The sequence below is a fragment of the Vicugna pacos genome, chromosome X (genome assembly GCF_048564905.1).
Source record: "Vicugna pacos chromosome X, VicPac4, whole genome shotgun sequence".
Classification (NCBI taxonomy): domain Eukaryota; kingdom Metazoa; phylum Chordata; class Mammalia; order Artiodactyla; family Camelidae; genus Vicugna; species Vicugna pacos.
This window is the reverse complement of record NC_133023.1, coordinates 106,676,518-106,703,534: the sequence shown is the minus strand read 5'-3', so window position 1 is coordinate 106,703,534 and position 27,017 is coordinate 106,676,518. Positions and strand designations below refer to the sequence as shown.

Sequence of the window (27,017 nt, the reverse complement as noted above, 5' to 3'; positions counted from 1 at the left end):
TTTAACCTTTTCTTCCTCATTCCCTTTGTCTTCTACTCCTTTCCCCTTCCTCTTTCCCTGAACATGGAACTCACAGGTCTCTCCAAGTTGGTGCCTAAGAAGATGATAATCACACAAATGAATCAGTTCTACATGACTAGCCTTGGGCTTCTCTTCCTGATTAACATTCTCCCTGGGACAACTGGCCAAGGGGAATCAAGACGACAAGAACCTGGGGATTTTGTGAAGCAGGATATTGGCGGGTAAGTACCCCTAACTCCTAGAATAAAACAAGACTGTGAAAATTATTGACTTCAACCAAAGTTCTTTTTTCAATTGAAGTATAGTTGAGTTACAATATTGTGTTAGTTTCAGGTGTACAGCAAAATGATTCAGTTATATATATATATATATATATATATATATATATATATATATATATATATATATATTTCATATTCTTTTCCATTATCGGTTATTACAAGCTATTGAATATAGTTCCCCGTGCTATACAGTAGGTCCTTGTTGTTTATCTACTTTAAATATAGTAGTATGTATCTGTTAATCCCAAACTGCTAATTTATCCTCCATCTTCTCTTTCCCCTTTGGTAACCATGAGTTTGTTTTCTATGTCTATGAGTCTGTTTCTGTTGTATATATAGATTCATTTGTTTTAGTTTTTAGATTCCACATATAAGTGATATCATATATTTGTCTTTCCCTGTCTGAATTACTGAGTATCATATTTTCTAGATACATCCATGTTGCTGCAAATGGTAATATTTCATTCTTTTTTATGACTGAGTAATATTCCATTATGTATATACACACACAGAGGCACACATACCACATCTTCTTTATCCATTTACCTGTTGGTGGACACTTAAGTTGTTTCCATGTATTGGCTAGAATAGTGCTGCTCTAAACACTGGGGTGCACGTATCTTTTCAGATTAGAGTTTTTGTCTTTTCTAGATATATGCCCAGGAGTGGGATTGCTAGTTCATATCGTAGTTCTATTTTTAGGGTTTTTTTTTAACCTTTTTTATTGAGTTATAGTAATTTTACAAAGCTGTGTCAAATTCCAGTGTCGAACACAATTTTTCAGTTATACATGAACATACATATATTCATTGTCACATTTTTTGTTTTCCTGTGAGCTACCACAAGATCTTGTATATGTTTCCCTGTGCTATACAGTATAATCTTGTTGATCTACTCCTACATTTTGAAATCCCAGTATGTCCTTCCCACTCCCCACCCCCTTGGCAACCACAAGTTTGTATTCTATGTCTATGAGTCTGTTTCTGTTTTGTATTTATTTATTTATTTATTAATTTTTTTAGATTCCACATATGAGCAACCTCATATGGTATTTTTCTTTCTCTTTCTGGCTTACTTCACTTAGAATGACGTTCTCCAGGAACATACATGTTGCTGCAAATTTTTAGTTTTTTGAGGACTTTCTACAATATTTTCCATAGTGGTTGCGCTAGCTTACATTCCTACCAACACTGCAGAAGGGTTCCTTTTTCTCCACAGCCTCTTCAGCATTTATTATTTGTAGAATTTTTGACAATAACTATTCTGACTAGTATGAGGTGTTATTTTACTGTAGGTTTTGATTTGCATTTCTCTAATAATTAGTGATGTTGAGCATCTTTTCATGTGCCTATTGGCCATATGTGTATCTTCTTTGGAGAAATGTCTAGGTCTTCTGCCCATTTTTGATTTTTAAAAAAAATATTGAGTTGTATGAGCTATTTGTATATTTTGCAAATTAAACCCTTCTTGGTTGCATCATTTGTGAATATTTACTCCCAGTCTGTAAGCTGTTTTTTCACTTTGCTTACAGTTTCCTTTGCTGTGCAAAAGCTTATGTTTGATTAGGTCCCGTTTGTTTAGTTTCGCTTTTATTTCTTTTCCCTTGGGAGACTGATGTAAGAAAATATCACTACAATTTATGTCAGAGAATGTTTTGCCTATGTTCTCTTTTAAGAGTTTTATGGTGTCATATATTTTGGTCTTTAAATCATTTTGAGTTTATTTTTGTATGTGGTATGAGGAAGTCAACCAAAGCTTTTGATTTTTTTCCCCAGATGAACTCAAGTACTCTGGTGCCTGATCCTTAGACATTGCATTGTATTTCGAAAAACATCAGCAGCTCAAACTCTAAACGTTTAAAAACGAGATCTCAAAGGTCTTCTTTGGCAACTTCCTAACCCTTGTTTTAATTCCCTTTGTAATGTCTTAAAATCAGTTCTCTTCAGATATTTGCTCTCAATTTTCTCTCTTCTCTCTTAGACTTTCAACCTGTCCTTTTTAATTTTCTCTGTCCCATTAGCATTGAAATGTGATCAAGAATCTCCCATCTTAAATTTAAAAATCTTCCCTCCAGATAGTGCCTTAAATCCTTCCTCCTCTTCACAATCATATTGCTTGAAGAAGCAACTTTCTTTATTGTCTCTACTTACTCACTTCTCACCCATTCTTCCACTTCTGCTGTCTGACTTCCAACTCCATGACTGTAAGGCAACTTCTGCAACCAGTGTCCAATGTTGGCTCTGCTGCTAAAATGAACACTTATCTGTTCTTTCGCTACTCAATTTCTTTAGTAGTAGCAACATTCAACATTGTTGACTCTTCCCTCCTTCCTTAACTCACTTTTATTATTATGGAATTTTATATATATATATATGTATATATATATATAAAATTTTATATATAAAATTCTTTTCCATATATATGGAAAATATTATTGTGAAATTATATAAATATATAATACCATATTATATAATTGTGTATTGTTAAGGAATAGTTCTTTCTTTGACTTCAGAGACACCACAATTCCCTGGTTTTTAGAGTAGGTTCTCTAGAAGTGGGGCCTGAGACAAGGACTCTTAAGCAAATAATTTATTGAGTGAGTGCTCTGAGAGAAACTTGTAAGAGATAAGGGAAGTGAGATAGGGAAGGGGAAAAAGTAAACCAAATGTGTGATTTCATCTGAAGTGTAGCCTCCGTTTGACCCCATGGGGAGATATGGATCATGAATGGCACTACAGTTTTGGCCGATCTTGAGGCAAAGGACCTGAGCTTTTGTAGCTTCATCTCAGTCATTGCCTGTGGGCACACTGGAGGAAGGCATACCCTTCCAGGCATTTTTTTAAACATTTTTATTGATTTATAATCATTTTACAATGTTGTGTCAAATTCCAGTGTTCAGCACAATTTTTCAGTCATTCGTGGACATATACACACTCATTGTCACATTTTTTTCTCTGTGATTTATCATAACATTTTGTGTATATTTCCCTGTGCTATACAGTGTAATCTTGTTTATCTATTCTACAATTTTGAAATCCCAGTCTATCCCTTCCCACCCTCCACCCCCATGGTAACCACAAGTCTGTATTCTCTGTCCATGAGTCTATTTCTGTCCTGTATTTATGCTTTGTTTTTGTTTGTTTGTTTGTTTTTGTTTTTGTTTTTTAGATTCCACATATGAGCGATCTCATATGGTATTTTTCTTTCTCTTTCTGGCTTACTTCACTTAGAATGACATTCTCCAGGAGCATCCATGTTGCTGCAAATGGCGTTATGTTGTCGGTTTTTATGGCTGAGTAGTATTCCATTGTATAAATATAACACCACTTCTTTATCCAGTCACCTGTTGATGGACATTTAGGCTGTTTCCATGTTTTGGCTATTGTAAATAGTGCTGCGATGAACATTGGGGTGCAGGTGTCTTTTGGAAGTAGATTTCCTTCTGGATACAAGCCCAGGAGTGGGATTCCTGGGTCATATGGTAAGTCTATTCCTAGTCTTTTGAGGAATCTCCACACTGTTTTCCACAGTGACTGCACCAAACTGCATTCCCACCAACAGTGTAGGAGGGTTCCCCTTTCTCCACAGCCTCTCCAGCATTTGTCATTTTTGGATTTTTGAATGACGGCCATTCTGACTGGTGTGAGGTGATACCTCATTGTAGTTTTGATTTGCATTTCTCTGATAATTAGTGATATTGAGCATTTTTTCATGTGCTTTTTGATCATTTGTATGTCTTCCTTGGAGAATTGCTTGTTTAGGTCTTTTGCCCATTTTTGGATTGGGTTGTTTATTTTTTTCTTATTCAGTCATATGAGCTGCTTATATATTCTGGAGATCAAGCCTTTGTCAATTTCACTTTCAAAAATTTTCTCCCATTCCGTAGGTTTTCTTCTTGTTTTACTTCTGGTTTCCTTTGCTGTGCAGAAGCTTGTAAGTTTCATTAGGTCCCATTTGTTTATTCTTGCTTTTATTTCTTCTAGGAGAAAATTTTTGAAATGTATGTCAGATAATGTTTTGCCTATGTTTTCCTCTAGGAGGTTTATTGTATCTTGTCTTATGTTTAAGTCTTTAATCCATTTTGAGTTGATTTTTGTATATGGTGTAAGGGTGTGTTCTAGCTTCATTGTTTTACATGCTGCTGTCCAGTTTTCCCAACACCATTTGCTGAAGAGACTGTCTTTATTCCATTGTATATTCTTGCCTCCTTTGTTGAAGATGAGTTGACCAAAAGTTTGTGGGTTCATTTCTGGGCTCTCTATTCTGTTCCATTGGTCTATGTCTGTTTTGGTACCAATACCATGCTGTCTTGATGACTGTAGCTCTGTAGTATTGTGTGAAGTCTGGGAGAGTTATTCCTCCAGCCTCTTTCTTTCTCTTCAGTAATGCTTTGGCAATTCTAGGTCTTTGATGGTTCCATATAAATTTTATTATGATTTGTTCTAGTTCTGTGAAATATGCCCTGGGTAATTGGATAGGGATTGCATTAAATCTGTAGATTGCCTTGGGCAGTGTGACCATTTTAACAATATTGGTTCTTCCAATCCAAGAGCATGGAATATCTTTCCATTTTTTAAAGTCTTCTTTAACTTCCTTCATCAATGGTTTATAGTTTTCTGTGTATAATTCTTTCGCCTCCTTGGTTAGATTTATTCCCAGATATTTTATTACTTTGGGTGCTATTTTAAAGGGGATTGTTTCTTTACTTTCTTTTTCTGTTGATTTATCGTTAGTGTAAAGAAAGGCAACTGATTTTTGAACATTAATTTTGTAACCTGCTACCTTGCTGAATTCTTCGATCAGCTCTAGTAGCTTTTTTGTGGACCTTTTAGGGTTTTCTATATATAGTAACATGTCGTCAGCATATAATGACACTTTTACCTCTTCTTTTCCAATTTGGATCCCTTTTATTTCTTTCTCTTGCCTGACTGCTGTGGCTAGGACTTCCAGGACTATGTTGAATAGGAGTGGTGATAGTGGGCATCCTTGTATTGTCCCAGAATTTAGTGGGAAGCTTTTGAGTTTTTCACTGTTGAGTACTATGCTGGCTGTAGGTTTGTCATATATAGCTTTTATTATGTTGAGATAAGTTCCCTCTATACCCACTTTGGCGAGAGTTTTTATCATAAATGGATGTTGAATTTTATCAAATGCTTTTTCTGCATCGATTGAGATGATCATGTGGTTTTTGTCCTTTCTCTTGTTGATGTGATGTATTACATTGATTGATTTGCGTATGTTGAACCAGCCTTGTGTCCCTGGGATGAACCCCACTTGGTCATGATGTATAAACTTTTTTATGTGTTGTTGGATTCTGTTTGCTAAAATTTTGGTGAAGATTTTGACGTGTATGTTCATCAGTGATATTGGCCTATAATTCTCTTTTTTTGTAGTGTCTTTGCCTGGTTTTGGTATCAGGGTGATGGTGGCTTCATAGAATGAGTTTGGGAGTATTCCCTCCTTTTCAATCGTCTGGAAGAGTTTGAGAAGGACTGGTATGAGTTCTTCTTTGTATGTTTGGTAGAATTCCCCGGTGAAGCCATCTGGTCCTGGACTTTTATTTGTAGGGAGGTTTTTAATTGCTATTTCTATTTCCTTTCTAGTGATCGGATTGTTCAAGTGTTCAGTTTCTTCTTGATTCAGTCTTGGTGGACAGTATGTTTCCAGAAACTTGTCCATCTCCTCTAGGTTATCCAGTTTGGTTCCATATAGTTTTTCATAATATTCTCGTATGATATTCTGTATTTCTATTTTGTTTGTTATAATTTCTCCATTTTCCTTTCTTATTTTGCTAATTTGTGCTCTCTCTTTTTTCTTCTTTGTGAGTTTGGCCAGAGGTTTGTCGATTTTATTTACTTTTTCAAAAAACCAGCTTTTGGTTTGGTTGATTTTTTCTATGGTCTTGTTAATCTCTATTGTATTTAATTCCTCTCTGATCTTTATTATTTCCTTCCTTCTGCTGCTTTTTGGGGCTTTTTGTTCTTCTTTTTGTAATTCATTCAGGTGGTGGGTTAACTTGTTTATTTGAGATTGTTCTTCTTTTTTGAGGAAGGCCTGTATTGCTATAAACTTCCCTCTTAGCACTGCCTTTGCTGTGTCCCATAGGTTTTGAGTGGTTGTGCTTTCATTATCATTTGTCTCAAGGTATTTTTTAATTTCAGCTTTGATTTCCTCATTGACCCATTGTTTTTTCAATAACATATTGTTTAATCTCCATGCTTTCCTTTTTTTCTCCTTTGTTTCTCTGTTGTTGATTTCCAGTTTCATGGCATTGTGGTCAGTAAAGATGCTTGAGATAATTTCTATCTTCTTAAAATTGTTGAGGTTTCTTTTGTGCCCAAGTACATGATCGATCCTGGAAAATGTTCCATGTGCACTTGAAAAGAAAGTGTATTTTAGAGTGAGATGATTCTGTTCAGCCAATGGTTATACTCTGAAGTAACTAGGGGGGTGGTTTCACTTGTCCAGTAAAAGAGTTCTGGACATAGTGCCAACAGTAAATACTTAACCTGGTTTTCTTCATGCTTTTATGACTGTGCTTTCTACAATATTTTCCACAATATTACACAGCTATATCAGAGGCCTTTATAATATAAAGATATTTTGTAATCTCTTTAGTAATCTCTTCTTTTGTTTTTTGCTCAGATATTGGTGTTCTTCTTTGTTTTGTTCTGGGTGTTCTTTTTACCATTCACACTCTGAATGATTTCATTTATCCCCATGACATTGTTACCTTATATATATGCCAATGACTCTCATCTCAATCACCATTCCTAACCTCTATTGAGTGTCAGACCTCTATATCCAACTATTGGACATGTCCACTTGGCTATTCCATAAACTCATTAAACTAAGCATGTCCAAAGTACTCTCATTATCTCCATCTCCCTTTCCCATTCTAAAAACAGAAAACAAACAAACATAACATATTCCTCATCCATTTTTTCCTTGTTTCAGTCAATGGTATCACTACACACCCCATTGCTCAAGCCAGAAACTTGGAATCATTTTTTCCCATTTTTTACCCTTCACTTTGCAGTCAGTCCCTAATGTCTATCATTTCTTCCTCCCACATCCTTTGGATTCATCTACATTTTTCAAACTTTCCTGCTATCACCCTATTTTAATCCAATGCTGTCTTCCACTTGGACTACTGAAAGAGTGTCTAATTGGTCTTACTTCTTAAAGTCTTGCTCCTATCCAGACCAACCTCCAATTTGTAGCCAGTGTTTCTTCTGCAATGCATGTTGCATTATATTTATCCTGTTTAGAGTTATTTAATGGCTTTCTATTATCCCTAGATGAAAGTCCAAACTCCTTAACATAATTTTATAAGGCCCATTATGACCCAGCCTCTTGTCAGCCCTATTTCTTTGTCCTTCTGTTACCAAACTCTGTGTTCTTCTGCTATATTGAACTTCTTTTGACTTTAAAATTCAACCTCATTCAGGGAATATCATTACTAGAAATGACCCCCTTAGTCTATAAATATTTCAGTATTACACAGGATATTTTATTGTTTGGTCGTGTTTTGTCATTGTTTTACATTTGGCTATTGTCCCATATTCTTGGAAGCATTAGGGCTTGTTCCTAATTATTTTTGCAGGGTTAATTATCTTAATATATTGTGAGTCTTTCCATCTTCTATTAGCATTTTCAAGAAAATCTCTGGAGCTGAGGGCTACAGAACTGGATTAATATCTTCTTAGAAGCTTGGCCCATGAGGACCTTTTTGTTCTTTATCCCAGTGTGGGAAAAAAAAGACAAATTCTGTTTTATTAACTTATCATGTATCTGATTTCACTGGAAACGATAATATTCTAAATAAAATGGAAGTTCTAAATAAATGAATCTTACCTCTTCAAATGTTAAAGCCTTTTAAATTTTAATTCTGATAATAAAGTTCTCTAAAAATTGTATTGCATCTTTTCTAATAATCCTAAACAAGAATTTGAACAGAATAGTTCCACTTCTTGGTGACTTTCTGATCATCATAAAAAAATTCATTTTATTTATTCTATATATGCTTTTTTCATTTGTGTATCTACCCTCAGTGTTAATTGTCACCTCTTCTGTTTACCTTAGTTTGTTTATGTCCTGTTGGTGCTTAGAAAACAAGACAACCAAGCCTTTTAATAATTATACTAAAGAGGAGGCCAAGACATACTGCTTGAAAAAGCAGAGACAAGTGCTTGTATTTAATACAGGAGTATTAAAAAAACTTTAGAGGGGTTTTCTTTCTTCCAAGTGCAATGTAATTCATGCTTTGGAGGGATAAGATGATGAAAAGTCTGGCTGTAAATATTAGGGTTGTCATCATATTTGTATTTGCTAGAAATAATGAATCAATACTATTTAAAAATATATGATATATGCTGGTAACTCTGATACTTAACAGCTGCTTCCTTTGTTTGCTTGTTTTCATACCTTCTTAATGATGTTTTTGTGTGTTGAAAAAATCCATTTGCTGCATAATTTTATCCACCTTTAGTGGTTTATTCAATTAAATCACCTAGGTTGGCTAACCAAGCAGCTTCAACAATCAACAGTGGTTTATTGACCAGTACTTTGTTTAAATCATGTTATAAATGCAATGGTAGTCCACATTTGGTATGTGTAAACAAGGAAGCAGGCTCCACACCTGAAGATTTTGATTTAGTAACTCTGGAGATAGTACCTAAAAATCTGCATTTTTATCAAATGCCCCAGATGATTCTGATGTAAGGTATCTTTGAACAACACCTTGGGAACAGAGTCCTTGTTTTCAAAGAACTTAAAGTTTAGTTAGGGATACAGGATTCTGAAATTTTAGAATAGAACACATGGGAAAACTCAGAGAGCATCTAATCTGATTCTTTATTTTGTTCATGAAGAAATTGAGTTCCAGAAAAGGAAACTGACTTTTATAAGACCTTACAGCAAATTAATAGTAGAGCTAGGTCTAGAACACCAGTCTCTGATTCCTAGCCCCATATTCTTGAAGAAAAGCTATAGGGAACAATTTCAGCTTCATATAATAAAGACATTTCTTATACTCCTGCTTCTTGGTTCAGTATTTTGACCATTAACAAATGAGAAATATGTGTGAACAATGTTAGGTTGGACCATTATGAAAGTATAATTTTTCTGGGTCAAAATGGTCAAATGTAAACAACTTCATAGTAGGTTGAACTACATAGCAAGTAAATGCCAAATAGATCTTCTGTCCAGGTTTGACTTCAATCTGTTTAAAGTGGAAGTGTGTATCAGTCAGGATCCCAAGAAAAACAGATGGGGCATTTTGATTAAGACTATTTGAGGAGGACAGATTTACAAAGGGACTAATTGTACAGGTATGGTCTGAGAGTAGGTTCACCCCAAGGAATAGAGCAAGAACCTAAGGTCAGCAGCAGATATGTCATATAAAACAAGTTTTCTTAAGAGGTGCAGAGATCTTTAGTGGAGGCGATATCACAGGGAGAGAGCCAAGGGATTATATACTCAGACTTTACCCTTCTTCCTCCCTCTGATCTTCTGCCAAGTTGAAACCAGAGGTCATGGGAGCCCTGCTGATATAGTTTGTATAGGTTAACCTTATAACAAAGAGAACAGGATGAAAGACAGTGTATAATATATCTGAAAGGGGAAATGAAAGACACTGGGTGCAAGACCCTACATTTGCATGACACCATATCACCACCTTTTCTGCATTAGGATTCTATGGTGGTGGCAGTGGTGAGAGCAGATACTGTGAATTTAAGAAGAAATGATTGGACTGTTGTTTCCTTGTCACATCCATAGCCTGACTTGGTGCCACTGTACCAAAGGTGTCAGTCCTTGTAAGTGTTTTCATTGTGAAATATAGTTTCTCAGTTCTCTTAATCTCAGAATAAACTGGCACCTGTGGCCACACATGTAAATGCTAAGTTACTAAAAGAAACATGAAGGACTTAGTTTTTATTTCACTTTAACTCAGTAAACAATGTGAACAGGTGGGGCACATGTTGCATGGGTATGTCTCAGGCTGATTGTGATTTGAAGTATAAGTATGAGAAGACTAATCTCTTACATGTATATACAGAGTCAATACATTAATCACCAAATCTTAAAATTTCAGAACCAGTTATGAGACCTGAAAACTTGTAAGCCCTAATCTCCTATCCTGATCAAGAATCCCTCTTGTATTATGCTTGATGACTAACCTACCAGTTTGACTCCTTCCAGCAGTAAACTGCACTGCTACTATGGGATATATAGCTCTAGGGGTTGGAAAATGCCTCTTATACTGAACAGAAGTTCACCTTCCTGTAATGCCTACTAGTTTTAGGCCCCTGTAGCACTTGCTTCTTTTTTCACATAACAGCTCTCAGAGCTACTTCATGCTTTCTTGTCTATAGGTAATTCTCATTACTTTCAACTATTCTCCTCAAATGATATGATCTTCCAGGCATTGCTTAAAACTGGACACTCTCTTTTGGCCTCTAATTAGATTTTTTTAAAACTTGGTTCAAGACTTTATTATTATTTGTAGTTTTCATATTCCATCATGTTACTTTAAAGCTTATATTTAAATAACTCTTTCTATGTACCAAGCACTATTCTAAGTGCTTTACATATATTAATTTATAGAATCTTAATAACAGACCTGCTAGCTAAGTGCTGCTATTATTCCTGTTTCACAGATAAAATATGGAGTCATGGAGAGGTCAAGTAACTTGCCAAAGCGTACAGTTAGAAAGTGGCAGAGCCAAGACTAAAACCCAGACAGTCTGGCTCTAGAGTACATGCCATTAATTGCTACTAATGTATTGCTTTTCATGTGTTTGGTCATTTTTAAGTAAGAATGAAGCACATGCCCATTTCTTTTGTGTACATGAACATTTACTTGTGTACAGCAATCCATCAATCTCTGAATACTTAGTATCTCAGTCACATGACTGCCTGGCCTGTGCTAAAATGGGGCAAATGTATTTTCCTATAGGACCTGGAGGAATAAGAAATATCATTTTACATTTTGAGGTAGAAATGTAACATTTGTAACACAGGACATTTGAAACCAGGATCAAGAATATTTGGTAGGTGATGCTATGACTTCCTATTGTATCACAAAAGAGGCAAGGCTGTCTCAGTAATACTGATGCTAAATATGATCTCTTGGTTAATTTGATGACTGTCAGGACTCTCCATTTTAGGGATACCACGCACCAGAATTGATTGAGAGATTTGAGCTGGTGACCAGCTCCTTGCTTTGGTCATCACCATTGGTGTGATATAGAGATTAAATAATAGTGGGGAAGGGAATATTCCTAGTACTGTAGTTTCCCCTCCTCTTGTGTCATAATTCTTTTCTTCACATAGGCAGTGCTGTAAGTGGTTCTCACACTGGCCTATTAAAGTCCACCTAACCAGAAATGTTGCTGATATAGTGCTCGTGTGTTGGCAATATGGTTACAATCATTCAGCTATTAATTATGAGAAATAAAGACTTGTGTAGCCTTGCTTGGAAGACTAGTTAACTTTTATGTCATTGTTTCAGAAGAAGAATGTACCTTTAATGCTTTGCAAATTTTGGAATACAATCCATTTTAAGTTGGGATATATCTGCTTATGTTCACATATGAAATCATATCCCTAAGGTCTAGTACCTTGTTATTTAATCATTCACAACATGCAGTAGTCAGATCTTCTTCTGCATTTCATTTTTATTGAAGTATAATTGATTTACAATGTGTGTCAGTTTCTAGTGTACAGTAAAGTGATTCAGTTATATATATATGTGTATATATATATACATATTCTTTCTCATATTCTTTTCCACTGTGATTTATTATAGGATATTGAATACAGTCCTCTGTGCTATACAGTAGGACCTTGGTGTTTGTCTACTGTTTTGTATTTTGTTGAGAATTTTACATCTGTATTTATCAGGAATATTGGTCTGTAATTTTATTTTCTTATAGTGCTTTATTTGTCTTTGATATCAGGGTAATGTTGGCTTTATAAAATGAATTTGGAAGTGTTCCCTCTTGAAATTTTTGGAACAGTTTGAGAAGGATTGATGTTAATTCTTCTTTAGATGTCTGGAGGAATTCACCAGTGAAACCATCTGGGCTTCTCTCTTGGGAGTTTTCTGATTACTGAGTCAATCTCCTTACTTATTATAGATTTGCTTAGACTTTCTATTTCTTCATGATTCATTCTTGGTAGATCATATGTTTCCAGGAAATTATCCATTTCTTCCCAGTTATCCAGTTTGTTAACATATAATTATAGTCTCATAATTCTTTGTAATTCTGTGCTATCATTTGTAATGTCTCCCCTTTTATTTCTGATTATATTTATTTGAGTCTTCTCTTTTGTTTTCTTAGTTAACCTGGCTAAAGCTTGCCAATTTTGTCTATCTTTTCAAAGAGCCAGCTCTTTTTATTATGCCCCTTAACATAATAAAGGTCATGTACAACAAGCCCAGAGCTAACATATTCAGTGGTAATAAGTCTAAATCCTTTCCTGTTTACCAGTGAATTTTATACTTTCATATGTTTTCACAGTACTAATTAGCATCTTTTCTTTTGGCTTGAAGAACACCCTTTAGCATGTCTTGTAGGACAAGTCTAGTGGTTATGAATTTCCTCAGCTTTTGTTTGCCTATGTAAGTCTTTATCTCTCCTTCATTTCTGAATGACAGCTTTGCTGGGTAAAATGGTCCTGGTTGACAGTATTTTATTTTAGCACTTTGAGTATATCATCCCAGTCTCTCCAGGTCTGCAAGATTTCTGCTGGGAAATCTTCTGAGAGCCTTATCAGGATTCCTTTGTATGTGGTGATTGTTTTTTCTCTTTCTGCTTTCAAGGTTCTCTCTTTGTCTTTGATTTTTTGAGAGCTTGATTATAATGTGTTTCAGAGAAGATCTCTTAAAGTTGAGTCTGTCTGGGGATCTTTGAGCTTTCTTTACCTGGATGGCCATATCTCCCCCCAGACTTGGAGAGTTTTCAGTCATTATTTCTTTCTAAAGATTTCTGTCCCTTTCTCTCTCTCTTCTCTTTCTAGGACTCCCATAATGCAAATATTGTTTCTTTTAATCATGTCCCACATTTAACACAGGCTTTCTTCATTTTTTAGTTCTAATTTTTTATTCTCCTCTCATTAGATAATATCAAGAGATCTGATTGAGCCTACTTTTGAAGCTGTCTGTTGCATTTTTTTTCATTTTATTCATTGTATTATTAATCTTCAGGACTTCTTTTTTTTTAATTTGTTTCTTTATTGAATTCTTTCTCATTTTGGTCATGTGTTGTTTTCCAGAATTCATTGATTTGTCTATCTGTGTTCACTTGAGCTTGCTTAAAATCATTATTTTGAATTCTTTTTCAGATAACTCACAGATCTCCACTTCTTTGGGGTCAGTTACTGGAGTATTATTTTGTTCCTTTGGTGGTATCACATCTCCTTACTTTTTCATGTTTCTAATGGGTTTGCATTGATGTCTGTGCATTTGAGAGTGCAATCACGTCTTTCATTCTTTTCTGACTAGCTACAGTAGTAAAAGACTTTCACCTGGAGGTGGCTTTAAGGGGCACCAGCTGGGTGGGATACAGCATCCTTGGTTTTGGGGAAGGCACAGTGCTGTAGTCACCATGCTGCTCCATTGGCAGAGGTTGCCATTGATCAGACTATGGGGGTCTTCTGTGGCCAAGGCTGCAGAGGACCTGCAGGTGGTAGTGGTAGGTAAGGCTATTGGAATCTTCAGAGGCTAAGGCTTCTGAGGTCTTCCTGTTCCCCTATCCCCATTGTTTTTTTGCTCATAGGAGGATGTTCTAACTGAACAGATCCTTCTCAGTGCCTGGTCTGACATGCTGACACATAGAGTCCTCAGAGAAGTGTTGGAGCCAATGTCCTAGGATCAGGTGCACATGGAATTAACATAGCACCTGGGTCATGGGGCACACTTGCTGCAGCTATAGTACTGGTGTCTAGGGTGTGGGCATGCGTAGCTATCCCATGGAATCAGTTCTTGGGTCTCAGGGAGTCACCACTGTGACTCTGGCTGTTAGGGAGGGGCCAGAATGCAGCAGTGGAACAGACTCTGGGATGACAAGGTACACTGGTGGCTTGGGCCCAGGGTCTAGGATGCAGTAGTAGCATAGTCTGGAGTTGGTAGGTCAAAGTTTCAATTCTGGCCACAGAGGGAAGTTCCAGGATAGCAGTAACATAACTCTGGTTGAGATCCAGGAACTTGGGCATAGAGCAGTGGCAGCACAGTGCTGACAATGACAGTCAGAGGTATGAACTGGAACCAAGTTGATTGGGCTCAGGGCAGTGGCTGCCTAGTCCTAGCTATGATGGGTCAGAGCCCCAACCTGAAACCTGAGTGGGGACTCAGGTCAGTGGTAACACCCTTGGCAATGATGGTTCAGAGCCTTGATCTGGGACTGGAGGGTGGAGCTCAAAGTAGAGGTAGCCTGGTCTCAGCAATGATGGGTCAGAGCCACAACCTGGAATCCAGAGGACAGGCAGGATTTAGGACAGTGAGAGCCTATCTCAGCAATGACAATTTAGAATCTTGACCTGGAACGAGGGGAGTGTGGCTCAGGGCAGCAGCAGTATCCCTTGCAATGAAGACCCAGAGCCGGGACCTGGAATGCAGTGGGTGGGGCACAGGATGGCAGCATCAGGGCCCTGATAATGGAGGTCTAAGAGTGGCTTGAGACCCAAGAGGTGGGGCTCAGGTCAGTGGTAGCACCTCTGGCAATGATAAATCGGAGCTTTGACCTGGAACCTTGTGGGTGGGAATTAGGGCAGCAGCAGCAAAGCCTAGAAAATGGCAGCCAAAGTGTGACTTGTAACCCAAGGGGATAGGCTGGGGCAGAAGAGGCTTCCCTGATAATGGTTGGGCGAAGCCTTGACCTGGGGTCAGGAGTGGGTGAAAAGCAGTGGCAACTCCAACTTCTTATAGGGTGAGGTACTATGGTACCTGATTCCTGAGAGTGGGGCACATCAGCAACTAGGTACCCTGAGGGCAAGTGTCACCTTAGTGACAGCTCCAGCCTGGGAAGCAGAGATCCAGAGGGGGCCACTCCATGCTTTTCTATCAGCTGGGATCAGCATCAGTAAAGACCGTGTGAGACCTCTTTAGCAAAAGCTACAAATGTCCAAAATAGTGAGGCTTCCTGGGGTTCTCTGCCCTCCTTCTACCTGCGTGATAAACTTCATCAGGGGTGATTCCTCTAGGTGTGGAGCAGGTCTTAACTGAGATGTGATGACACAGGTAACATGTTTCTTATACTTTTCTATGTGGCCATCCTTGATTTTTAAGCTCCTCAATTTTTTGCTACTGCTTCTTTGTTGTTTAGAGCTTTCCCTTGGCTTTCTTCAGTTTGTACTTGTTTATTTATTGTTCTTGGGAGTTTTGTGTGTATGTGGAAGGGACTTTGGGACTTCCTAGCCCTCCATCTTGCTGACATCACCTTCTGCACAATAATTATTTATTTTTAAAAATCTGTTCTTTCCCAGAGATATACATTATTAGGGAAAATGCCATCCTTGTAATGAAGTAAATTTCCCCTCTCTTTGGGTTGTTTTATGAACTGCATCAGCAACTCCACATCTGAGCCTCTTCTGCTTCCCCCTGACATAAACACACCAGGATCCTTCCTCAATGTGATTGAACTAATACTATTACTGCCAACATCCTGAATTTAATTGCTCAGTGAGCTTAACTTTTCCCATAGCATGAAAGTGCATCTCTTTCGAAGGTGTCTCATTACATTTTTAGGAGTTTGGGGAAAAAGGAATGATCAACTCTTAATGTATATTGAGCTTTACCATTTACAAAGCAATTTTATGTTTATTACCTTATTTACTTATTTCTCCCCAAAGCTTCATAAGTTGGGGAATTATCCCTATTTTACATGCAAGAAAATAGTTCACATGATTAGTTAGTGGCAGAATCAAGACGAAAACTGTTCATTTGACCCTAGTTCTGTGGATTTACCACTATTCTTTATAGGACTAGAAAAATGACTAAATTTGCCTAATGTACAGTTTATTAGTAACATTATTTTCATGCTTAAATGATGGATTACTAATATCATATTTAGTCTAGCCAGTAATGATAGATATAAGGCAAAATGAACATGGTTATTGCATCAATCTCATCAAGTTAATAACCATGTGACTTTGAAGAATTCCTTTCTCTTGTTGGTGTTTTAAGTCTCCATCTTTAAAATGAAGGGAAATAATTATATGATCTCTAAGGTCCTCCATAATCCTGGCATACAATGATTATGTGTTGTTTCTCAAACTACTTTGGATGAGCACAAACTACAGAATCTTCAGCTTGTTGCGGTTCAGTTATTTAAGAAGAGAGAGTTCTCACTTGGGCTCTAGATTAAACCAGCTTCCATCTCCCCATGCAATAATTTAACACATATCAGGAGAAAACTTCACCAGTAATCAAGTGCAAAATTATACAGAAATCTATTGAAAATTATTTTGGATTGATATTTAGCATTGATTTTTGACATAAAAGTTTAAAAGTTATTAGTGAAGAATGCTGCTAACATGTCAACACAGAGTCAGCAAGGGATGGAAATGCACCGTCATGGACATTGTTATTTTAGTAAGAGTGGCAGCACAGTATATTGGTCTAGTATTTTGGAATTATGGATCCAAATTTTAGCTTTTCCATTAACACTCAGTGTGGTTAAAATTACATTCAGGGGTTTTAGAATTGCCATCTATGAATCCACTTGGAGTAGATAATCTCTGAAGCCCTTTATAGCTCATCTATGACTCTGTGAGGATTCTCCTTTTTATCCCCCTCCAGTAATCCATGAAATGGCTTTTCATTCAATTCATAGACCTATTTCCCAGAAATCAAATTAGGCTAACCAGGGTCAAGATTCTCCACAGGGAGAGTTAAGGGAAAATGAGAAAGATATTTTCGCAAAATCTATTGAGCTTCCTCAGCCTCTCTCCCCATAGCCCATGTAAGGTGGACTCAGAATATTGATGATTGAGCCAAATGTGAGCCAAGACCTGACAGGGTGCCTGTATTTATCTCTTCAGCATATTGATGTCAGTTTGTTAGGTCTGCACTACAGTTCCCTTTTTTCTTCCCCCTTCCAAATGAGGTATCTTTATCACTTCTGGTACTCTTTTCACTAAACCAGCCAATCATCTCAACTCTTCACTGGGTCCAGTGTCTCTTGGCCAAAGCTTTCTTTATGGCTTTGGCTGGTGGAGGTGCCAATATTTTGTTGTGACCATTTAAATTTGAATAATGCATTTGAATGTATAAACTACTATTATAAAAAAGAAAAAACCAAACTTTGATTACTTCTAGATATTAAGCATTATTTAAGTCTGGAAATTTTAATGTATTGTTTAATATTAAAACAATATATCTGTGAAGTTATTTTATTTTTAAAGCTGAGAAAGCTAACACTAGAGGTGTTATATAACTTGCCTAAGGTCACTCAACTAATAAAGTCAAATGCATGTCTCCAGACTCTTTAAGACTAGTTCCCTTTCTCCTTGTATGTTTATCTATTCTATCATTTGATTATCTCAGCAAACCTGTAAGCAGGGGGAAGATTACTCACCTTGTTTTATTTTATTTATTTTTTTTGCTTTGTTTTTACTAAAAAATAATTGAATGATTACGTGAATTGAATTAGGTTTATGACTTAATGAAATTGGGGCTCAAAATGATTTTTCAAAGTTTACCAGCTAGGGAGTGGCAGTTTAGAGTAAGAATTATTCAATTCAGATGTTCCTACTATCCTGTAGACCTTTGTCACCGTGAAGAATTGTTAGTGGGAAGACATATTGACTACCTCTCAAGATTCCTTCTCAACTGATACCCTATGTTTTTTATTGCCCTGATTAACTAGATGCTAGGAATAGTTATTATATATTATATATATATATATATATATATATATATATATATATATATATATATATATATATATATATATATAATGGCAACCTTCTGGGGCCAAAGTAAGAATGGATAAAACTGACACCTATAGAGATACAGTATCATAACTTGCTTAATGGTCTACTCTAAATCACGAATACAGCTGGCAATAGGATGTAAGATTCCTGACTTCTAGTTTATTACTTGATTATGCACTGTGCTTCTTGACCCTTAGCAACAGCCATTTCCTTCGCTATATCCCTTTTCCTCATAAACTACCCAGGGCCATTCTTTATTTGCATTCCTGTCAAACTACACCAAGTTCCTCCTCACAAAGTGAAAGCATTAGTCACAGCCTGGACCTGATTAGGTGATTAGTAAAGTGACTACTTCTTGGAAAGGCTTTCAGAAGGCATCCACACTAGCTAAACAGGAGGTAGCTGATGGGCTTTAGAAAATCAGAAAATTTGGATTATATTCCTATTTCTGTCTTATTAGCAATATGAGTATGGGCAAATTTGGTGTCTTCCCTGAACTTATTTCCCCATGTATGAAATAAGAGAGATTAGGGAATCTCTTAAGAGACCTGGTAGCTTTAACATTTAATTGACTGCTATTTCTTTGTTGTCCTGTCTCCACAGGGTAAGAGGTAGGTAGATTACATACAATTTAAGGGTTTTTATGCCTCTGTTGTTCTGTGAACCTATGTTTCTCTAGGCTACAAGAGGGTTAAGTTCTTAATAAGATTTTCTTTTTTTTCTTTTGAGGCCCTTTTGTTCATGAAACAAAATTTGAGAAACCAACTTTATGCCAGGTCCTATACCTATAGACATCCTGTCCAAGATTTCTACTGGTGTTTCTCCACTGCTGGGTTGGGGCTGGACCATACATTTGATAAACCTCATGCCAATGCTGAAATAAGAGTTTAAGTATAGTGATTAACCACTGTCTGGTCACAGGCAGTCATTGTGACAAACAGGAAGTGCTTGCTGGTTTGGTTAATACAAAGGTATTTAATTGGACCAGTATATTGATTGATATTTTCTTGAATTATTGTTTAGACATGTAATCATTTGCTATTAAGAACTATTATTTTTTGTCTCTTTTTCTTCCACTGTCTCAGACTCTCTCCTAAGCATGCTCCAGATATTCCTGACGACAGCACTGACAACATCACTATCTTCACCAGAATCCTGGATCGTCTTCTGGATGGCTATGACAACCGGCTTAGACCTGGGCTTGGAGGTCAGTTACTATTTTAAGATCGTCTTAACTATTGTCATCTAAAAAGATTCTTAAGGAGGTGTGTTCAGTAGTCTATTGACCAATGAGGTTAGTGAAAGTTTCTTCCTTCTGAACACTGGAAATTAATTTGAATCCTTCATTTCAGTGGTCAATCTCTAGTCTGGTTTTAGAAGGTTCTGAATTTCACTTAGGTAAATGCATATAGTGTATTATCTCACAATGTTTGGCCAAGCCAACGTTAGTAATAAAATACCAATCCTTCCCTGGATTGATACCAATCCCACACCTGTCAGGTGTGGCCCAGGAACAGATGGGAAACATGCCCTTGTTCTAAAAATGCTGAGCACATGTCAGCCTGATATTTCAAATAATAGAAGTCTGCTGGCTAGATTGGATCTTAGTTCAGTATGACCAGCAATATGATCATAATGAAGTAATGCATTATAAAACTTCATTGGCTATACTGAAAGGTAAGGTGCAAATGTATGTATATTTAATTTTTTCCTGAGCCATTTGAGAATTAATTGCAGATATCATAATGCTTTATCTTTAAATACTTCAGCGTGTATTTCCTCAGAAAAAGAAATTAATTTATAAAATTAATTCAGAAATTGTGACCTGACATAACACTATTTTCTAATCTGTAGTCCATAGTCACTTTTGCCAGTCATTTACATTTATTCTATTCTATTCTATTCTATTCTATTCTATTCTATTCTATTCTATTCTATTCTATTCTATTTTCTATTCTAAGAAAACCCTTTCCTTCTCTTTAATTAGTTAGGTAACTATTAGCATGAACTGATGGATTCTTATTTTATTCAATGAATTTTAATCCATTAATGTTATTATTGATTATTATCTATTTTTATTAGAATTTTTGCTCATAATTTCCCATATTTACTTAGTGCAAGCCTATTCAAGATGGCTTTTGATATGTTCTTATTTTTTTGAAGAACTTTTTGACTTTATGGCATAACAGTATATTTCATCCTTAACTTGTACTCTCCCTTATTCAGCCTTGGAATCAGTCATTTTTTTTCCAAGAAGAAATGGTATCTTTTTTGGTGGGAAATTATATTTAAAATCCAACTTCTGTGTGTTAGGTATTTTCATTGCTACTGAGTGTCATTGTTTCTAGAATCTTTCAATGGACAGAATTGAGAAAGTAGAAAATTATATATATATATATATATATATATATATATACATCTGTATATATTCATATACATACACATATATACATATCTATACAAATGTTTGTGTAAATATAGACACATATGTATATGAACATGTGTAATGAGTTTATGCTGATACCACTAATTCCAGTCCAACACAATATTCTTCACTGGTTTACTAATTTGCTCAATTCTACAGTATAAAATAGTGTTGGAATTACTATAACTGCACCAATATAGTAAACTCCCTTATTAAGTAAAGTTAAAGATATGTTTGCATGTTTTTTTTTTGGTGGGTGTTGTTTGCTTTTAGATGAAAGCTATATGGCTTTTGCTTCAGTATAAATAATGGAGAAGGGCAGTGTTGGAGGAAGAAAAGACCAGTCACAAACCAATTGCAGTTGTCCAAGATGAAGTTAATAACTGTGGGAATATAGAGAATTTGGTGACTGATAAAATTATGGGATTAGAGGAAAAGGGAGGAGGAAAGCATAACTTCTAGGCTTCTGGCTTGGATGACTGGGTGGTGCTATTTTCTAAACTAGGGACATTGGAGGAGGAACAATATTATTTTGTTTTATTATGTTTCTTTTGGAGTTGTAACAAAGAAGGTAGGGGAAGAAGGTTGAAATTAATTAGCTGTAGACATGTAGAGTTTAAGTACCCATAAAAAATATGTGTGGACCCTTTGCTCTGGCTATCATGGAGTAACAGGAATGAGATTTATTGTCTTAAAAAGCAACTAAGAAATGAACAAATATAGTATATAGTAGTTTTCAGAAATTGAACAAAGACAGCACAAGACAGTGATCCTTGAAATAAGGGAAGCAAACAAGCTGATCCCTATTATTGTACCAGCTTACTGCCTGGATAAATTTCAGGCTGCAGTAAAGGGAGGGAGAATCCACATACTTCCTGGGAGACTCCATCAGTTGATGAGTAAGAGTTTTGAATTCGGGGTGGCTAAGAGGTCTAAAATTTGTAGTGCAGAGTAGAAGCTAGAGCTGCAATGGAAAAGACAGAGTTGGGCAGAGAGAGAGAGAGATCCAGAAATCTGCAGAGGATTTCCCTCAAATTTTCAGGTAAGTACTGCTTAACTCATTCATGTGTGGAAACAACCCAAGGTTGAGGAAAGGGCCACTGGACAATAGCGAATGGAATAACAGGGTTGGGAATAATTTGTGTTCCTATCAACCAGAGTGGAAAAACTTCTAACATACAAGGACTGAGGTAGCCTACTCAGAAGGATATGGCTTCAGTGGTGTGACAACATCATCCCCAAAGTCTCCTCTGGGCCCACCTAACAAAGCTTGAAAGTAAGCTTCAAAAGCATCAAACTGTTTTCAAGTAACTTAACATTATCTCAGAACGAAGTTTAAGAATATTTACAAGCAGTACAAAAAATACCTAGTATCTGACAAGGTAAAATTTACAATAGCTGGTATCTAGTAAAAAACTACCAAGCATGCAAAGAGGCAACAAAATACAAACCAAAAAGGCAGAATAATCAATCAATAAAAACAGATTCATAAATGACCCAGATGAAAGAATTTGTAGATAAGGACATTAAAACAGATATATTTAAATTCCACATGTTCAAAAGTATAGGAAAATACATGAGTATGTTGAGTAGAGACATGTAAGTTAAAGAAAAGCACCAAATTGAATTTCTAGGCATAAAAAAACACAATATCTGAGGTGAAATATATACCAGATGGGACTAACAGCAGATTAGACACTGAAGAAGGAGAGGATTAATGAGCTTGAAGATAACAATGGTGAAATAGCTAAACTAGAACACAATGGGAAAAAGACTGAAAAAACAGATCAGTACACAGAGGGAAAAAAGACTGAAAAAGTGAACAGGACATCAGCGCACTGTGGGATAACTTCAAATGACCTAATATATGTGTAACTGGATTATCTGAAGAGAGAGCAGAAAATGTATTTGAAGAAAAATTAGTAAAAATATCCTAAGTTGGATGAAAATTATAATTCCCCCACACCAAGCTCAACGAACAAGAAACATGAAGAAAATTACTCCAAAGGAAATGATCAAATTGCTTAGAACTGGTGATAAAGAGAAAATCTTAAAAAGCAGAGTGAAACAGAACATTTACAAACAAAGGGAAAATTTTAGAAAGACAGCAGTCTTCTTGTCAGAAACAAGCAAGTAAGAAGATAGTTAGCAACAACTTAAAATTACTAAAAAAAAAAAAGAAGTCAATCTAGAATTTTGTACCAGAGACAATATATTTTAAAAGCATAGGTAAAATAAAACATTTTCAGACACATAGAAGCTTAAAAATTCATTGCTAGCAGATCTGTACTGCAAGGAATATTAAGGGAAATGTGTCAGGCAGAAGAAAAATGATTCCAGATAGAAATATGGATCTATAAAAAGGAAGGAAGAGCAACCAAAATGGAAAATATGTGGGTAAATATAAAATAGGTTTTTTTCTAAATCTATTTAAATAATAATGACTACTTAAAGCAAAAATAATAACATTGTATTATGTGGCTTGATATATATATATATATATATATATATATATATTCTATATTTGTATATATATTTATAGAAAATGTATGAAAACAATAGCACAAAGACCAGAAAATGAAATGGAAATATACTGTGCTTGATATTCTATAAAATTACTTGTAGGTAGATTGTAATAAATTAAGGATGTGTACTATAGAACTTAAATCTGTAGCTAATAAAGCAAGAAAGCTTATAAAAATGTATAGTAAGAATAATAGGAAGGCAGAAAAAAAGAAAAAGTAACAAAGAATAGATGAAACATATGGAAAACCAATAGCAGCCATATCAACCATCTCATTAAATATAAATAATTTAAACATCTATTTAAAGGAAGAGATGGTCAAATTGGATAAAAAAGAAAGCCCTGAAATTTCCCCCTGAGAGAAACCCATTTTAAATATAAAGCCATAAATAGGTTAAAAGTAAAAGGATGGAAAAAGATGCACCATGCTAATGCTCATCAAATGAAGGTTGAAATAGCTATTTTAATATCAGAAAAAATAAATATAAGAGCAAAACTATTATTGGAAACAAAGAAGTCCATTTTTTAATGAAGGGGTCAACTCATCAAGAGTACATTACAATCCTAAGTATTTATGTACCTAACCATAGACGTGGAGCAAAGGCAGGAAACTAAAAGGAGAAAGAGATGATCTATAGTTATAGTTATAAATTTTAACACTCCTCTCTCAATAACAAATATAATAAATAGACAGAAAATAAGTAAAGGTAGCAGAAAGAGGAACCACACTGTCAACCAGCTTGATTTAATTGGCGTTTATAGAACACGCCAACAAATAGCAGCAGAATACACATTCGTCTCAAGTGTGTACATTTACCAAGACCATATTCTGTGTTGTAAAAAAATTAAAAGAATTCACAACATACAAAATAGGTTCTCTGGCCAAAAGAAATAAAATTAGACAACAAAAACAGATGTATCTGGAAAATCTCCAAGTACTTGGGAACTAAATGATATATTTATAAATAAAGCTAAGTCAATGATCTCAAAAGGAAAATTTAAAACTTTTTCAATTGAACAAAATAAAAAGCATGATATAAAGTAGTTCTAAATTAAGGAAAACATACTAGATAGTTTTTTTATCTTTAAATCTTTATTGAAGTATTTAATTGACACAATAAACTGTACATATTTAAAGTGTACAATTTGATGAGTCTTGATAAATGTATAGATCTATGAAATCATCAGCACAGTCAAGATAATGAACATATCTATCACCTTCAAAGGATTCCTAGTGCCCCTTTGTAATCCATTTCCACTTCTCGCTGCCTCCACCTCCACCCCACAATCCCCAAACAACTACTAAACCGCTTTCTGTCACTAGAGATCAATTTGCTATATTTACAATTTTATAAAAATGAAATCATGTAGCACCAACCTTTTTAAAAAAATCTTTTGTCCCTTAGTTAGCATAGTTATTTTGAGATTCATCAGTGTCATAGGATGTATGAATAATTCATTACTTTTTACTGCTGAGTCGTATCCCATTGTAGCAAAATACCATAATTTGTTTATCCATTCATTTGTTGATGGACATTTGGGTTGTTTACAGTTCTTGACTATTACAAATAAAGCGGCTATGAACGTTTGTATAAGTCTTTGTATGGACATATGCTTTCATTTCTCTTGGGTAAATATCTAGGAGTAGAAAGGTTGGGTCATATGGTAGATATAAATTTAACTTTTTAAGAAACTCTCAAATGATTTTCCAAAGTGATTGTACCATTTTACATTCCAATCAGCAGTGTATGAGTTCCAGGTGCTCTGTATCCTAGCCAACACTTGGTATAAAAAGACTTCTAAATTTTAGGTATTATAAACTATGTAGTAGTAGCTCATTGTGGTTTTATTTTCCCTTTCTCTAATGACCAGTACTGTTGAGCATCTTCTCCTGTTTTATTTGCCATCTGTATATATCCTTTAATTGTCTGTTTGAATCTTTTACCTATTTTTAAATTGAATTGTTATTTTCTTATTAAAGAGGTTTAAAAAGTATATTCTAGATAGAAGTCCATTGCTAGAAATGTGATTTACAAAAAATTTCACTGAATCTGTAGCTTATCTTTTCATTCTCATAACTGATTCTTTCAAAGGGCAGAAGTTCTTAATTGTGATGAATTCTATTTTATCTTTTCTTTATGGATCATACATACATGTTGTATCTAAGAGATCTTTGCCTAACCTGAGATTAGATTTTCTCCTGTTTTCTTCTGGAAGTGTTATATCTTTAGATTTACATTTAGGTCCATGATCCATTTTGAGTTAATTTTTGTAAACATAGTACAAGGTATAGATTGACTTTTTTTTTTAAAAGTGACATTGCTCTTACTAGTTCACTTTATAGAACATAAATGATACAATCTTGAACTGGTAAAAGAAGTTGTCCACCAACACTTGGGTTATAAAATAAATGTCCCCCAATAAAATACTGCAGTTGACTATGTGTGAGATATCATGGAAAGACTTCCACAGCTACAAACATAAGGAGGTTTTGAAACCATGGTTGGAGACAGTGTGGCCCCAGACAAGGCTGCCCTTGGCCCCCAGACAAGCCATAACCAAAGGAGCTGCTGACCAGGAATGACCTTTCTCTCAGTATCTGTGCCTGACTTTCTTTTTAACGTTTTTTAACATTTTTTATTGATTTATAATCATTTTACAATGTTGTGTCAAATTCCAGTGTTCAGCACAATTTTTCAGTCATTCATGGACATATACACACTCATTGTCACATTTTTTTCTCTGTGATTTATCATAACATTTTGTGTATATTTCCCTGTGCTATACAGTGTAATCTTGTTTATCTATTCTACAATTTTGAAATCCCAGTCTATCCCTTCCCAGCCTCTACCCCCCCTGGTAACCACAAGTCTGTATTCTCTGTCTGTGAGTCTATTTCTGTCCTGTATTTATGCTTTGTTTTTGTTTGTTTGTTTGTTTTTGTTTTTGTTTTTTAGATTCCACATATGAGCGATCTCATATGGTATTTTTCTTTCTCTTTCTGGCTTACTTCACTTAGAATGACATTCTCCAGGAGCATCCATGTTGCTGCAAATGGCATTATGTTGTCGGTTTTTATGGCTGAGTAGTATTCCATTGTATAAATATACCACCTCTTCTTTATCCAGTCACCTGTTGATGGACATTTAGGCTGTTTCCATGTTTTGGCTATTGTAAATAGTGCTGCTATGAACTTTGGGGTGCAGGTGTCATCCTGAAGTAGGGTTCCTTCTGGATACAAGCCCAGGAGTTGGATTCCTGGGTCATATGGTAAGTCTATTCCTAGACTTTTGAGGAATCTCCACACTGTTTTCCACAGTGGCTGCACCAAACTGCATTCCCACCAGCAGTGTAGGAGGGTTCCCCTTTCTCCACAGCCTCTCCAGCATTTGTCATTTGTGGATTTTTGAATGACGGCCATTCTGACTGGTGTGAGGTGATACCTCATTGTAGTTTTGATTTACATTTCTCTGATAATTAGTGATACTGAGCATTTTTTCATGTGCTTTTTGATCATTTGTGTGTCTTCCTTGGAGAATTGCTTGTTTAGGTCTTCTGCCCATTTTTGGATTGGGTTGTTTATTTTTTTCTTATTCAGTCATATGAGCTGCTTATATATTCTGGAGATCAAGCCTTTGTCGGTTTCACTTGCAAAAATTTTCTCCCATTCCGTAGGTTTTCTTCTTGTTTTACTTCTGGTTTCCTTTGCTGTGCAGAAGCTTGTAAGTTTCATTAGGTCCCATTGGTTTATTCTTGCTTTTATTTCTTCTAGGAGAAACTTTTTGAAATGTATGTCAGATAATGTTTTGCCTATGTTTTCCTCTAG

The 27,017-nt window shown here is 35.6% G+C and overlaps 1 protein-coding gene across 1 annotated transcript in view; it reads left to right on the top strand.

Moving 5' to 3' along the window:
- GABRA3 (gamma-aminobutyric acid type A receptor subunit alpha3) overlaps nucleotides 1-27,017 on the top strand; it is a 243,903-nt gene that overhangs the window by 100,919 nt on the left and 115,967 nt on the right. Inside the window, exons 2-3 of the mRNA XM_072956507.1 lie at nucleotides 77-242; nucleotides 19,328-19,449. Coding sequence (XP_072812608.1) covers nucleotides 103-242; nucleotides 19,328-19,449 — 262 coding nt within the window. The 5' untranslated portion in view covers nucleotides 77-102. The remainder of the gene's footprint in view (nucleotides 1-76; nucleotides 243-19,327; nucleotides 19,450-27,017) is intronic.